Below are 17,521 nucleotides of genomic sequence, written 5' to 3'. Positions count from 1 at the left end.
TTACAATAAATGTAATCTGCCGTGCTGTAGCTACAAATTATATAATAAATAATAATGAATAATAAATGAATCTGTCATTTATAATGATTTCACACTTTAGAAGCATCGCTCACAGATTTTATCTGGTCGCTTTCAAAAACACCTGACTTTCAAATAAAATAAAGCACTATCAAAAAATTAAATAATTATTAATTCAACAAAATCAATTACCAACCTAATTTAAATGTAAAAAAATTTTAAAATAAATTAAATTAGAAAAATCACCCTACCACACTTTGATAGTTGATGAATCAACTCACATAACAGTTTCAATAGTTTAACTACTCATGTATGAGGCCATATTTCAAATTTGTTTGTGTATGTTGCATAAATTCACAAGTCAATCAAAAGCTATAATGGTATTTTTTACATACCCAGAGGTGTCTTAAGTCAAAATAAATTATAATTTGCATGTTTTCTGCTCTCTTTCATTACTAAAATATACAATTTGTACACATGCACCCATAGGAGAACAACACATCATAACTGATTTAATCTGATTTCATCAAGTATTCCACACCTATGTCAAGCCACATGCAGTGAAAAAGCATTGTACAGTTGTCTGTGACTGGTCATTTGTAATACTCCATATACTGCATACTGCATATGTGACAGCTCATCTTGTGCACTGTTATGCAGCATTACACATACAGCTTGAGTCAGATTCTGAGCAAAGTTTACACGTTATTGTGAACATTTTTGGTGAAGGACTTGACGCTATGCTTGTTTTATAAGTACTGCTTAGTATGAATTTGAATTGTCACACCACGCAGTTATATAGTTCAAGCATCATGGGTTTATGTTCTCCCTATGTAAGTTTTCTGAGTGTGACTGAGTTAGTTTATTATGCTTTATTTTAGTGAACATTCTCAAAACTATTTTTTTTAATACTGAAATGTTTTTTGCTTGGTATATTATGAATTTTGTTTAATATGAATGCAATCAGTGTATCTTTTGTATAATAGTTCCTGTTTGCCTGTTGTAGCAGGGGGGCTTTAATTAATGAAACACCCATAGAATGCGCATGTAGCATAACAGCAGACTCTTGGCAAAAGCTGGATGATGCTGTTGCAGGTTACACTTCTCAATACTCTCCATCTCTCTTGTAAGCTGACAAGTTTTGAAATAGTGTATTCTGTCTCAAACTGCATAGAAACATCACGTCATGTGGTTATTAATGTATATTGAGGTTCTGTCGTCACTTTTGGTCGGCAGAAATGGATTTTAAAAGTGTTTAATTTGACGGAGATCCAGCCTCATTAGCATATTGTTTGGCTTGCTACAGGAGACTGAGAGAGCACCTTTCGCTGCGTGTGTTGACTGTGCCCCTTACTGCTTGTCTTTCAGGTATGTTACAACGTTAGTATAATTATTGTTCATATGCATTTGTTAAATTTGTATGGTTTTGAATAAGCTAATTTGGATAAAAAAATATTTTTATGGAACGTGCCCCTTACTGCTTGTCTTTTAGAATAAATGGCAGAATCTGGATATTGGTATGTCTGTCTTTCTTCAAAGCATCAGCAACCATTTTAAAGCCGCTACATGAGCAGTGATCTTTCAGTTTCATCTTAAGAGTATTCTCTGGCAAAGTTTCTTAATGTATCAATGAGGACCTGTTAAGCTGTACTTTTGCCTCTAGTAGTTTAACATATGCACCAAACCCCACCCAATCAAATATCACTGTATTGTACAGCTCACGTCACTGTGTTGCAAACATATGATAAAAGAAAAACAGTTTCGGCTAATAACTTGTTCATAGTATTTTTCCCCATAACCCAAATGGATTGACAGCGCTGTGGACTATTTTTTATATCATTTCTAATCATGTTGCCTTCACACCTCGCTTCCCCACTAACACAACCCCGTGGGAAACAAGCACGATTACAAAATGGAAATAAAATTGCATAGCGGCCATTAGGGGGGTGGGGGTTGGGGATTAAGGGAGCTTGAAAGAAGCATGATTAGAAATGAGATAAAAAGTCTTACAAGGCCGTGCTTTTCCTTTTGATGGCATCACACGGGTAAAAGTGGAGGGCAGATTATACTATCAGAGCAAAGGCTTTGTCCTCACCTCCGTGACCCAGCACTGCAAGAAACTGGTATGAAAATGGATGTATGTACTTAGTTTATTCCACAGGTGAAATGCAAGAAAAATCAACAACAAGAAAAAATAAATCAACTGCAATAGAAGGCAGGAGAAGATGGGTGAAGCACAAAACCTCTAATCTATTTTACAAAATATAAGGTTTCACTGTGTCTTTTGGAAAACAGAAATTCTTTCAAGGAGTGGCATGAAAAATAACTTTGAAAGTAAAGGTTTGTATGCGCACATAATTATATGTATATAGTTACAAATTGTTCCCTTATTTCTTCAGAGCGATATAAAGTGTTAGAGCATAAGAAATTTGACTGACGAGAGGAGACCATTTCCATCAAGCCTGTTTGTTTAGCTAATAGCTACGCTGTCCCGATATCTCATCAAGATTTTTCTTAACACTAGACTTACCAAAGACTATGAAAAAACTTGTAATCCCGGCGCTCCTTAAATCCCTTCGCACCTCTCTGTCAGCGTCTTTTGTGTTGTAAATATGTCGATCAACACAAGCAGCAAGCAGCCTGCTATCCCATCCCCCAGCTGCGGTGACACACCATCTAATCTAACACACCAGACATCTTATTATCTCTGGACGCAGAAAAAGCATTTGATAGAGTTGAATGGGACTACCTATTCACCACATTGCACAAATTTGGGTTTGGCCCAAATATATGTGCATGGATAAAAATACTTTATTGCAGGCCAGTAGCCTGTCTGTATTAACAACATTAACTTAAATTACTTCAAATTAGAACATGGTACTCGACAAGGATGTCCTCTGTTACCACTGCTTTTTGCAATTGCCATTGAGCCACTGGCCATTCAGTTTTGAAATGCATTAGAGATAAAGGGGATTTTCAGGTGCCCTTTCAATGTAATAGGAACTAAAGCATAGAGAGAGGTGTGCGCATTGCAACAGGTACACGCGTCGTAAATGTAGGAAGGACAGTCCTTGCGTGTGTGTGAACTGTTAATATTTGAATTTGATGATTGCATATAGCACTGAACTGACCTCTCTGTACTATTCTTTCCTCTGCAACACATGGGGACTAGCAAGATCCGGGGGGGGGTATGGGGGGTTCGGGGGGGATGGGGGGACACTTGGTCACTCATTACAACTGCAAGATGTTACGTGAATGAATATAAATAAAATTAATAATGTTGCATCCGTGCCACAATGTTTTCTGAAATGTACTATACAGGTCATAAAATGAATAATTCCAAATATCATATATACCTATGTATCTGTTTTTCATAGACCATAAGGTGCATACTAATTCAGCGTGAGCAGGAATCCATATTACTAACCGAGCATGCTAAACCGGATGGACGCAGGGACATCCGGCCATGGGCCGTAGCCGCAAAAAGACGTACTGCGCAGGCGCCCCAAGAAATGAGGCTCCGCGAGAGGTGGCTGCGACCACAGAAAAAAGGAGTGAGCACAGAAAAAAGGAGTCAAACGCAGGCGACGCACAGCGCCGTACGAAAGCCATTGCACACGAAACTAGCACACAAAAAAAAAGAAGCCGCTCGCGCCCACCTGCAAGGCCCCCCCCCCCCACAGGCACCGGACGGGACACACACAAAGAGGACGATTCAACAAGCCCCTGGCACACAAAAAAAAAGAACCCAAAACCACCCCACCCACCCTACAAGCAACGGACGGGACACACACAAAGAGGAGGATTCAACAAGCCCCTGGCACACAAAAAGAAAGAAGACGCTCGTGCCCCACCAATCCCCTGCCTCCCCCCCCCCCCTCGCTCAGACGCCGAAAAAGCACACAGCGCCGCACGAATCCCATTGCACACGAAACGGGACCCACACAAACAGGAGGATTTAACAAGCTCCTAACGCAACAAAAAAAAGAAGCCGTGACCGTCACGCCAGGCCCATTACAGACGAGACATGGCACACGAAACATTCACAACAACGACGAATCAGACCCACAAACACACTAACATCAATAAGAAGTGACACCCAAAGCCCCATTTCTAAAGGAACCGTCCATATTAAACATACGTCATCTCAACACCTTCACACTAGGCAGCATAGGTGGATCTCCTTACAATAAAGCACTATTAACCGTTCAACTGCAGAAAAGGCTCCATATTAACAGTGACTGCGATCCTCCTTATTACTTATCCATATTTCGCATGCTGAGGAACAAACAAGTCATGAATACACGCTCACGGGTACAAAACGATTCGGCAAGGATAATGGGACCAAACACACCAACCCGCATGAAACAACAAAATACACGGCGGCGCATCTGCATTACATCCTACAATAGTTCATTTGATTTTGCATCTACCGGAGTAAATATCAGGTCACCAAAAGGCAATGACCCATACTGCTTTCGCGTATGTGGACAAATATTACATCGCATTGGAACAGTGCACCCTGAAACAAATCAAGAACGCAAATATGCACAAATCACGTCGGCACCTACAAAGCGCTTCTGAAACCGCGGAAGAAAAAATGTCTCGGCTCCAAAAACACGTCACTCCTTATTCCAAATACCGGTCCCAATCACAGAAACATCGGTATCCACTATGACAATGCACAGTAACAATGCACGTGACATCCGTCTTGCCACACTATTAATTAGAGATGAATGTACAATGGCATCCAGTCACTTACTCAACACCATTCATAAACTTCTACAAACGTTGATGAATAATAATATTCCCTTTGCGGGAAAGGTACTTTTATTAGGAGGAGATTTTAGACAGTGCTTAACTATTACTCCACTTACAATGCGCTCAGCTATTGTTCAGTCCACCTTAAAATACGCGCACAATTGGCATTGAGTTGATGAATAATAATATTCCCTTTGGAGTAAAGGTACTTTTATTAGGAATAGATTTTAGACAGTGCTTACCTATTGCTCCACATGCCATGCTATTATTCAGTCCACCTTAAAATACGCGATGACGTCATATAAACAACACGAGACCGAACTACAATACATATACAGGCGCGAGACCTGATTGGTGATAATACGAAGAAACGAACAGTCCGCATATTAACAGTGAGTTCGATCCTACTTATTACTTATCCATATTCCTAACGATAAAGATCAAACAAGTCATCAATTCACGATCACGGATACAAAACTAGACGGCTCGAGTAACGGGACCACAAACACGAACCCGCATCAAACAAAAAAATTCACCTCGGCGCGCTTCTAAAACCGCGGAACAAAAAATGTTACGCAAACAATTGGCTTTGCTTTCTAAAGATACACTTGGTACAAAACATGCGATTTCCAGATCACGAATATAACAATTGGTTATTACAACTAGAACATTGTACACTCACCAATACAGATGGACTTCACCCAGATATTATTACAATTCCTCAACCCTTCATCTGCGACGACTTAGACCAAATGCCCCTTTTAACACAACGCACTATATTATGTCCAAAAAATATTAATGTTGATCACATTAATAACCAGGTCATTTCATTACTTCCTGGAGAGGCACGGCTCTTTCTAAGCTCTGACAAAGTTGTCTCTGATGACGACAATGAACATCTGAATTTCCCCTTAGAATATTGGAACACTATTAACCCAGCCGGATTACCTCAACACAATCTTAGCCTTAACAACGGAACAATACTCATGCTATTAAGAAACGTTAATACTAAACAGGGTTTATGCAATGGCACACGTTTAGTCGTCAACACCATGACACACAATGTTATTCAAGCAACAGTTCAAACAGAATCACATGCTAACAATACTGTTCTCATTCCTAGAATTGACCTTACGAGTTCTGACCTAGAATTACCTTTTACATTGAAACGCCGACAGTTCCCCATTAAACCTGCATTTGCCATGACCATCAACAAATCACAAGGACAAACCATGGACAAGGTTGGCATCTACCTCTCTGAGCCCGTTTTTGGACATGGACAACTTTATGTTGCCTTCTCACGTGTTCGACGTTCATCTGACGTTAAAGTTAAAGTTATAAATGCTCCATGCCAAGGAAGACTCATTCAAGGACAGGACACCATCTTTACTACTAATGTTGTGTACAAAGAAATATTCCAATAAACCCATTACTCTGTGCCAAACACTGTATTTTTTGCTTTCTATATGCATCATCCACACCTGCACACTATTCTATATCTAATTCATACATCTCACTCTTTGTCATGCCCCAACGCCAGGGGTTGGCGAGCGAAGCCCCCTAGTACTCAATAAAACTGAATACAAAAAAATCAACTGACAGTGAGATACGAAGAAGGCAGATTCACCAACGTTTGTGTGTCAGCTTTTATCCATCCAGATATGTCCAGTTCCATTGCCTCAAAACACCACTCACATCTACAGTTATTCCCAGTTTCAAATAAAAACTAACAGTGTCAGATCCCTAGGGCGGTAGTATGTATCGTGATCGTGACTGAGACAATAAAAGTGAAATAAAAACAGTAACTTTTACAAGTCCTAAAGTCATGGCTGAAATTATCGGCACCCCTGGAATTTTCCCAGAAAATTGTTGCAATTACAAATGTTTTGGTATACACGTTTATTTCCTTTATGTGCATTGGAACAACACAAAAAACAGAGAAAAAAGGCCAAATATGACATCATGTCACACAGAACTCCAAAAATGGGCCGGACAAAATTATTGGCACCTTTTCAAAATTGTGGGTATATCGTTTTATTTCAAGCATATGATGCTCGTTTGAACTTACCTGTGGCAAGAAACAGGTGCTGGTAATATAGCAACCATATCTGAAGCCAGTTAAAAAGGAGAAAAGTTGACTCAACCTTTCTATTGTGTGTCTGAGTGTGCCACACTAAGCATGGAGAACAGAAAGAAGAGCAGAGAATTGTCTGAGGACTTGAGAACAAAAATTGTGGAAAAATATCAACAATCTCAAGGCTACAAGTCCATCTCCAGAGATCTTCATGTTCCTTTGTCCACTGTGCGCAACATAATCAAGAAGTTCACAACACATGGCACTGTAGTTAATCTCCCTGGACGTGGACGGAAGAGAAAAATTGATAAAAGACTGCAACGAAGGATAGTCCAAATGGTGGATAAACAGCCCCAATCAACTTCAAAACATATTCAAGCTGTTCTGCAGACTCAGGGTGCAACAGTGTCATATTGAACTATCCATCAACATCTGAACAAAATGAAATGCTATGGCAGGAGAGTCAGGAGGACCCCACTGCTGAAACAGAAACAAAAAAGCCAGACAGGATTTTGCCAAAATGTACTTGAGGAAGCCAAAATCCTTCTGGGCAAATGTATTGTGGACAGATGAGACCAAGGCAGAGCTTTTTGGTAAAACTCATCATTCTACTGTTTACAGAAAACGGAATGAGGCCTACGAGGAAAAGAACACAGTACCTACAGTCAAACATGGCGGAGGTTCTAAGATGTTTTGGGGATGTTTTGCTGTCTCTGGCACTGGATGCCTTGACTGTGTGCAAGGCATCATGAAATCTGATGACTACCAAAAGATATTGGGGCGCAATGTAGGGCCCAGTGTCAGAAAGCTGGGTCTGCGTCAGAGGTCATGGGTGTTCCAGCAGGACAATGACCCCAAACATACCTCTAAAAGCACCCAGAAATGGTTGAAGACAAAGCACTGGAGAGTTCTGAAGTGGACAGCAATGAGTCTGGATTTAAATCTGATTGAACACTTATCGGTGTCCAAAGACATGCAGGTTAGGTGGATTGGTGATTTTAAATTGGCCCTAGTGTATGCTTGGTGTGTGGGTGTGTTTGTGTGTGTCCTGCGGTGGGTTGGCACCCTGCCCGGGATTGGTTCCCTGCCTTGTGCCCTGTGTTGGCTGGGATTGGCTCCAGCAGACCCCCGTGACCCTGTGTTCGGATTCAGCGGGTTGGAAAATGGATGGATGGATGGATGAACACTTATGGAGAGATCTCAAGATTGCTGTTGGGAGAAGGCGCCCTTCAAATCTGAGAGACCTTGAGCAGTTTGCAAAAGAAGAGTGGTCGGAAATTCCAGTTGAGAGGTGTAACAAGCTTGTTGATGGTTATAGGAAGCGCTTTATTTCAGTTATTTTTTCCAAAGGGCGTGCGACCAAATATTAAGTTGAGGGTGCCAATAATTTTGTCCAGCCCGGTTTTTGAGTTTTGTGTGAAATGATGTCAGATTTGGCTTTTTTTCTCTGTTTTTTTGTGTTGTTCCAATGAACATAAAAGAAATAAACATGTGTATATGAAAACATTTGTAATTGCAACAACTTTTCTGGGAGAAATGGTGCATTTTCTGGCAAAATTCCCGGGGTGCTGATAATTTCGGCCATGACTGTATAAATGTACACCGTCTATTACAGACTCAAACCAAATGTATGTGTGTACTGTATAATATTAACAATAAGAGCAGCTCACTACTGAAATGGCAAATATAGGAGTCAGTAGGGATCGAAACAGGGACTGTTGATTACAAGTCAGAAAATCTTACCGCTACGCCACTGAAGCTGTTGTATCATCTTTGAACCTTTTGTGCAAGCGTTTCTTTGATCTTTGGACTTCAGGCTTCACACATTATATAGTTTATGCCAACATTTTGTCATTTACTACTAAAATATAAAAAATGTTTCTGTTTTAACAATGTGTTTACACAAATTATTGTAGAAACGGAACACACATGAAATGCATGTGTTCCAAATAATGATCTATTATTTCCACTCTAAAAACTCCAGCACTTCACTCCCAGATAATCAAGGCACGATTCTGCAGCGGTGGGGGGATGGAATAGCAGGCTGCTTTTCTTTATTGGCACATTTAAAGGACAAAAGACACTGATGGAGAGGTGCGATAGGATTTAAGGTGGGCCGGATCTACGAGTTTTTTTCGTAGGCTCTGGTAATTCTAGTGCTAAATACTTGTTTCAGACAATATTACAAAAACTGACCCCCGTGAGATGGTCAGGTGGTGATGATGCTGCTGTGCTGGGTACATTTTCTGGCGTTGGGTGCAAACACACACGTCTGCCTTGGAAACAACTGGGAGGCCATCTGGCTATGTGCTAACAGACTGTTCTGCAGTCACAAAATGCATTAGTGGATGCTGTAAGAGATGTGGCCAATGAACTAAGGAATATAAGGGCTGTACTATGTGATGTTTACCATAAATGACATGAATTGGTTAAAAAATAAATGCAACATCTGATTACCTGTTTTTACATTTGGCTAATTGCATTCAAACAAAGTTGTAAAGCTTTCTGATCTGGCTGATCATTTGGTGGGCCAGGGTCAGAGTTATCATAGCGCATTTGTTCAGGTATATGCTTGCACACTGCAACACACTTTCTGTGGACTACGGAGTTAGACAACAATAGAGTGGAAATGCTTTCTATTTACATAAGCAACTTAATTCTCTGAAGGTGCCGTTATAGTGTAGAGACAGCACCAAGTGTCACAATGGACCGACTTTGCTCTTTACTTTGAAGTGACTTGCTATACTTTTTTACATGCCTTTTGTCGCATTAGTTGGAAAAAGCACCTGAGACTGTGTGGAGCTGCTGTTTTTATAGGTGTTCCAGCTGTATATGATGTAATGTCAGTTCATTCTTTTGGTGATTCATCCCTGGCTTATATAACTTGTCCTGCATCATTGCAATAGCAATGTGAGAGCAGCTGACCGCTCTAATTACATTTAGAAAACCAGACGTTGTTGCGAATTGCACTTTTATGTTTTCCAGTTTAAACACAGTGTAAAGAAATCTTATTTATCTGAATGACAAGCGAATAATAATTGAAATAAAATCTTATTGTACGTCTTTATATGCCTGTTTTGAGTTCCAGTAAATAAAAATTATCGTCAATATAACAATAATCCAATTGTCCATTAATCACTCAGAATTTGAAGCCAATGCAGAATGCACTTCAAGGCAAAGAAGCTTTTATCTGTTGCACCTCTACATAACAATCACCTTTTTTCAACCCACTTAAACATACACAGTATTTAATATTTAGAAAATGTCTGGAATTTAAACACTTAGAAAGTTGCATATAGATAATGTATAGACAATTATGTTATAAATTTAACTTCCCATCAACATAATTTTTCCACTACTTTCCAATCAGAAACTTTGCTTAAAAGAACCTATCTAATTTTCCACACCTCTCATCCATTACTATTCCCAAAGAATTACTAATCAATCTTGAAGACTGAGACAGCATCTCAATAATAAATGAAAACATCTTAAAGTGTCTTCCGTTCAAAGATCCTAGGGTATAGTGGGGGAAGGATCTTTCACTTAGTACCTCGGAAAACGAGTGGAAGGCAGCCATGCATAGAATACTCTCCAGCTCCATATGCACAAAGCATTCAATCATTCATCTTAAAATATTTTATCAATTATATTTATCTCATTTAACACTGTGCAAAATGCATCCAGGGCAAGATTCAACCTGTGAACATTGCTGTCTAGCTCCAGCCTCAATGAGCCGCGTGTTTTGGAAGTGCACCAAATTAACATCATTTTGGGCAAAAATTTGATACTGGAAAAAATTAAATTCTCACTTAAAGTATCTGTTCAAAATTTTTTAAAAAGATTTCAAGATCTAATTAATAATTTTTAAGAATAAGCATTTATATTGGGAAAAGAACATTCTCCCTTCTTGGTGGTTTTTAAAGATATGCTCTTGCTGTTGTCTCTCTTCTCTCTTGGCTGGGGGCTGAATTTTGTTTCGTTTTGTTAAGTTTGACTTGATCACATGGAATGTTACTTTCTTCAAATAAAATACAAAAACATAATTGCAGTGGAGTTTCCTTCATCAGTGGATATTAGAATGTAATTTACAACATATGTTAGTGCCATTACTGTACTACTGAGCGGTGCTGAAGCAAGACTGGAATTTCTCAAATTGTGATATGTAATGTGATACTGAAGCTGACTGGGAACTACTTTTTCAAGTATTTTAGAGAAAAAGGTTAAATTTGAAATGGGTCTATAATTATTATATACATGTGGGTCCAGGCCTGCCATTTTAAGTAATGGTTTGATAACTGAGACTTTGAGTGTATCAGGTAGTGCGCAATGCAATAATGAGCTATTAGTAATAATAAGAATAGGTGCTGCAAAAATACCTATTTCACATTTTACTACTACAGGTCAATCTGTAAAGAAGGTAAAATATGAAAGAATTATCAAAGCTCATAGGCAGATGTAATTGCGTTTAAATTAATAAAAAAGGCTCAAGTGGCTGGGTAGTTGAAACGAGTCAGTTTCCACCAAAAATATCTTCAAACTCATCAAAATTTCAAGCACCTTACTTACAGTTTCTTTCCTCGTGCAGGCTGTGTAAAGTACTTATCTATGCTGTAGAAAAAAAATTATTCATTGAGCTATTAAGAACATTGGATACAAAGTAAATATTGTATGACAACAAATATAATATTTACTATGTGGGTGAATGTTACAAAATAAATACACATTTCAAACAGACTGCAACAGACCAGAAACACCGCATACTGTATATAGAAATTCAAAAGTTGTAATCTGTACAAATGATATATTTAGTGATATTTATTATTTAGTGAGGGATATAATCTATTCTTGTATTCTTCTTTGTAGTTTGTACTATTGTATTGTATTCCTGAGGTTTCAAAGATAGATTAGCCATCTAGCTCTGTGAAGAGGATTACTTATGTTCAGTTTTGTGCATGGAATTTGCCTCATTTTTTGACACCCATTGCATGTCCAGCCAGCCTGGAAAGGGGTCTCTCTCTGAATTTCCTTTCCCACGATTTCTTCAATTTTATTTCCCTACAAGGGTATTTTTGGGTGTTTTGTACTGTGTTTTTAGAGAGAGTCAAGGCTGGGAGGCTGTCACACAACAGGGCCTATTAAAGCCCATTGCGGCACTCCTTGTGTGATTTTGGGCTATGCAAGTAAAATAATTGTTGTTGTTAATATAAATCATAAAAGAATCAATGTATAATATACATATCTGTTATAGATGCAGTAATGAATCAAGAGCTTAAAAGATTCAGAGAGAGACAGAGTGAAATGCCAGCAAGGCAGGCCAGGGTTTGAATATAATACATACAATGGAAACTCAAATATAAGTTAAGGTAATATAAAACAAAACTGCTAAGAACAAAATATGTTATTTGAGATGCTTATATGAGCCACAGCTATTGAAAAAATAGTTACATTTTAAAGAAAAATATTTTGAAACTGTATTGCATATTATTGTTGTGACAAAATATTCTAGGTTTTGGAGTATGTGTAGTAAATGTGTATATGCATGTCTACAATGTTCTGATCTAAAATCTTTAAGGTGGTTTGAAAACATATTGAGATATGTTGTGTAGATATACAGTAGTTCAGTTTATTACTGACCCAAATGTTCAACTGAGCCATCAAACTTATTAAAACTTACCAGATGATCTTTCATAAGATCTCAGGTTTAAAAATTATTTTAGAATGCTTTTTCTAACCAACTCAATAAAATACCACACTAAATTAGAGTGTTTTTAGCTGAATACAGTATCTCAGAACAGTCGAAATGTTTGGGAGTTATAGTTACAAGGAAACAAACAGGTTTCTAAACTGATGTTTTCAGTTTCATGGAAATCATGAAAAAAGTTAATGAGAGGTCAACTCTTCAGCTCCCTCTAGAAGGCAATGTTCCCCATACTCAATTCTTTTTTAATGCATTTTAATTTTATAACACATCTTAAAAAATGTTTCTGTTGTAATCTTGTTTACATTGAATGCTCAAAAGCCATTTATTACAGAGTCGGTACTGCAAAGATTAAAGCCAGAAGACAGCACCACACTAACTGATTTCCAATTTTAAACAGTGTTGTGAATATTCATTGTGACGTGGTCCAGTCATTAGTAATTATCAACAATTTACTTAATGTGCTTAATTCACTCAGAATACGGAACCAATGTTGGAAACACTTCAAGGCAGAAACACTGCTGTCTGCTGATTCATTACAGGGAAATTTTGTATGCCAGGCCTCCGTCAATTACATAGTATTTATTTCAAAGAATTTAGGTATCTACACCTTCAGAATTTTTTTCTTCATAAGCTCACATGCAAATATGGAATTCCCACAACACACAATTTTTTGTTATTAGAGTTTAGGAACTTTTTAAAAAGAATTTGCCCATCTTTCCTAATTCTCCACCAATCTTCACTATTGGAAACACTTCACCCAGTAATGAGACATTTACTTAAATATTTCAATACTTCATCAATTAAGATCACAGATCTTCCTGCAGCTACATAGTTCACGGATTACTGTTACAAAATGTTAGGCCTAAACACAATTTTTGTCATATAGCACCTAACACATACTGTTCAATACCATTTACCAAACTCTTCTCAAAGTTGTATTAAAAATATGATCACTACATCTTGACATGTAATAGTAGGGTGTTTCACCATGTTAGCCATTATGGATGCAATGAGAAGTCACCTTTTATTGGCTAACTGAACAGATTACAATATGCAAGCTTTTGAGGCAACCTGCCTGAAGAAGGGGCTTAAGCTGCCTTGAAAGCTTCCGAATTGTAATCTGTCCAGTTAGACAGCAAAAAGTGTAATTTTGCTTGATTTCTCATTTTATTTTTTACATGTAACACATACTGTATATTTAGTGTTAAGTACAATATTTATTTTTATGGAAGAAGAAAATCAAAAACAATAAAACCTCAAAACATGGCACTTATGTTTTATTCAATTAAATAAAACCTTTCAGAAAGGATTATGTGGATATTAGCTGTAGAAGCAGAAATTAATACTTCTTGAATTCCATACAAGAAAATTCAAAAACTAAAATCCATTGAAGCTAGTTATATATAACCCTAAGAAATATATTTCAAGGCTTTAAAAAGGTTCAAATTATATTTTCATGCCCACAATAAAAATAAAGTAAAAATCAAGCTCTGGATTTACAAGGTCACAGAATAAAATCTAATCCCTCTCTTGCTGATTTTCTTATCTTATACGTAGAAGATCATAAAGTGAATTTTTGATGTATTTTTATAGTTTAATAATTTCAAACTTCAGAAATGATACAATTTCAAGAGTATTTTACATGACACATCAAAGCTGGTTCAAAAGACAAAACTTACTTCAATAGTGCTCTGTCTGTTAACAGCAGTCCACTGAAAATCTAGCAATGATAAAATCTGAATACAAAAAAATTTAAATGAAAAGCAAAAATTAACTGCTTATTATCCATATTAAAATACTTCAGTAAAAGCCATAATTTATTAAAGTTAAAATGAATTCATACCACCAAATATAATTACTCTATCTTAATACCAAACATGAAAAATGCTACTTTAAATGGGTATGAAATAAACAATTAATTGCAGACATTATTTGTAGCAGTAGTTTAAATAATGTATTAATGACATTTTTCTAAAATAACAGATACTGTATTAAGAAATTTATGTAAACTATTTTAACATCCAATACATCATAAAAATATATCTAAAATCATGTTGATAATTTTACAGTAACAAGTAAAGCCACGCAATTACTTCACAGATTAACCAAAATACTGGCAAAAAATAAGATATACGATGGGTGGAAAAACACTAAAAAATGGGCTGCAGACAATTTCATGAGGATTAATATTGTTATTTTATAGTATAGTTTATAGTATAGTTTTATACTATTTTCTAAAATATAAAGTGTCAATTTGCCAGGGCAAAATGAATATGAATAAAGTGCGGGGAATCTGTCACAATGCAGGAAAGAAAGGACCGCCAGGAATGGTATGCCTGGTCACGAGTGCTTCAGCATGGAAACCTCGAGGCAATGCCAGTGTTTAATAGCAACTCCTTCCTAGGTCATCATTTGTGACGATGCGGGTTCTGCTCCATGCTCCCATCCGCTATTTGGGAGCCCTTGAACCCAACACTGTCGATAGTTATAACCGAGATGAGCTAGACAGTGAGGCAACAACACAGCAAGGGGATGATGTAAAAGTGCAAAGTGCTTTATTAAATCACAACAAAAGTATTCAAATAAATAAGTGCAGTGTCCAAAGTTCAATAAATAATCCAAAAAACAAAACGTGGAGGTAAAACAATAGAAAGACAATCCTTTAAAACTGAAGTTAAAACATCGCTGGAAGCAGTCCTTTAAAACAATTAAGCCCGATGCTTCTTTTACATTAGTGTCTCACCTGCTTCTCCCGTTAGGGCTCTGCAGCAGGCGAGACACTCTCTCTCTCTCTCTCTCTTGCTCTACAGCTGTCCTTTTTCTTTCACAGGTCTGGAGGCCTCCCGATCCTAGCTTCGGTCTTGCTCTCATCCCAGACCGGGACTTAGCTTCTTTCCAACGGCCAGGACTCCCACGCTGAAGATTGTAAGCCTAAGTCTCCTGACTCCCGCTGTCTTCCACGGCGAGTCACCGTCCTCACTAGTCGCTCCCGCTCTTCTCCAAATGCTCAGCGGGAGTGACTACAATCAACTGCCCTAGGTGTTAGCTACACACCTCACTAGGGCCCACAGTCCAGCTGCACTCGAGCATGCTCTCGCTCGTTTGCCTTCGCGCTCTCTCTCTCACACACACCGGCTTTCTCCTCCCTTCCTTCCAGCAACCTCCGTGTCTTTCTCTTTCCGTTCATCTTTCTTTTTCCATCCCTACTAGCCGGCTCGCGCTTCTATTTATTTCGAGAGGGCATAGCAGCTGCAGCACATTAGCATCCCCCAGAACAATCATGGATGTGGGCAGTCTGTCACCTGTGCACTTAGGTGAGAAACGCCCACACCACAGATCGTCCTGAGACCCGCTTTAGCCACAACTACCACTCTCCCTTGATAAGCCGCGAGCATGGTGATTTAATTAAAACGGCCTTTGCTAAGAGAGCTGTGGACCCACAACACCTCTTCATTGTGCCTGAAAACAGACATAATATTATAAGATACCAGGTTAATTATTCTTTGCTCATGTGTTTGCTATTAGTATCCTCTCCTTTTTCTTTAACTCCAAGGAACCTATTTCTCTTGTCAAAATTATGTTTCAAAGTTTCATTTGGATTTTAAGTTTATATTGTGAACAGTTTCCACTGCTATTTTGTCTTTTGAGGGACTTACTATTCTGTTCATTCATTTTCTGGCACACTGTCCCGGTTGTTGGGGTCATGGTTATGTAATTCGTGACCCCTGTGCTAATTCACAATAGGTTGAAAAGTCACCCTTTCTACACTTCCATATCCGAGTTGCAGATAAACCTTGTCTTTATGTACAATTTTGTTATTACAAATCCTTCTGTAACTCCCAGTATCAACGTTGTTTTCTAAAATGTTTTGCTTTTTTTTTTATTTTTGCCTCATGTCTTAGCTTTGGTCGCTTATATTCTTCTGGTTTTGGTTTTTTGCTACATTTTGACCGTATCTTATCTTCTGATCAGTCTCATAAAGACTTCCTTTGCATTTCAAAGGTAGAATACATGAGTTGAAGCAATGGCTCAACTGGCAGTAATGGAAAATATATCTGAAGATTGGAGGAGATGGGGATAGCATGAATGATACTATTGTTCTCAAGTACTATATTTTACAGGTGTGCGATTAAGAAAGCTTCCCCACTCAAAATAAAAAACAATGTCTTGCATTGCCTTGCACAGGAGCAGACTAGGCTTTCACCATTCCTTTGCTTTTATTTGATTTTTTTGTTTCCCCTATATTCAACTTTTCCTTGTTTTTTTCTTTTGTTTTGTTGAGTAAACTACTAGTTTTAATTTGTAGACCAAAGGCATTTTGGGTCCATATTTGGGTGGCACACAGAGCTGTTCCCTGTTAAAATTCAACATAATAAATTAAAATGTCTTTTAATACGTGCACTTCAGGAGAAAGACCTTACAATATAGTACAATACAATGTGAGGAGAATTCCTTTAAAATGTACTAATGGTACTTTTTAAAAATCCTCAACCATTTTAGTCCAAATAACGTAATTCAACAAGGATACCACAACAACTCAATTAGCATCCAAAGATAAGTATCAATTAAATTATTTAAATTATCGAAATGACCATGATTTTATTTTCTTTCAAACTTAACAGCATAAAATACACTAATAAATATTCATTATGGTGCATTTCACAAAATGCTAGATCCAGAACTGCAGACATAATACAGCACTTTGTAAGTGTAATCTTTGAAAGAAGAGCAAAGTGTTAACTTCCTTGGTATGAAGTTTAGAAAGTGATTAGAAAGATTTAGAAAGACTACTTCAAAAGCTATGTGAGCCAAATCCAAGATGATGGATCAAATGTTAAAATAATTTATTCAATGTCACATGCAGAAAAAGCATTTCAATTTCAATATATTCAGTAATAACAGCAAACTTTGTACTTAATTAATATAAAAAAATCTAAAAGTATTGTTCACAACTACACCAGCATATA

General features: G+C 37.6%; 1 protein-coding gene across 1 annotated transcript in view; it reads right to left on the bottom strand.

The window, feature by feature from the left end:
- ankrd27 (ankyrin repeat domain 27 (VPS9 domain)) overlaps positions 1-17,521 on the bottom strand; it is a 494,306-nt gene that overhangs the window by 178,270 nt on the left and 298,515 nt on the right. Inside the window, exon 15 of the mRNA XM_051932226.1 lies at positions 14,234-14,290. Within this exon, the coding sequence (XP_051788186.1) occupies positions 14,234-14,290 (57 nt within the window). The remainder of the gene's footprint in view (positions 1-14,233; positions 14,291-17,521) is intronic.

This window comes from Erpetoichthys calabaricus, chromosome 9, assembly GCF_900747795.2.
Source record: "Erpetoichthys calabaricus chromosome 9, fErpCal1.3, whole genome shotgun sequence".
Lineage (NCBI taxonomy): Eukaryota > Metazoa > Chordata > Cladistia > Polypteriformes > Polypteridae > Erpetoichthys > Erpetoichthys calabaricus.
Note: the sequence above shows the minus strand (reverse complement) of the source record. Positions and strands in the feature narration are given on the sequence as shown.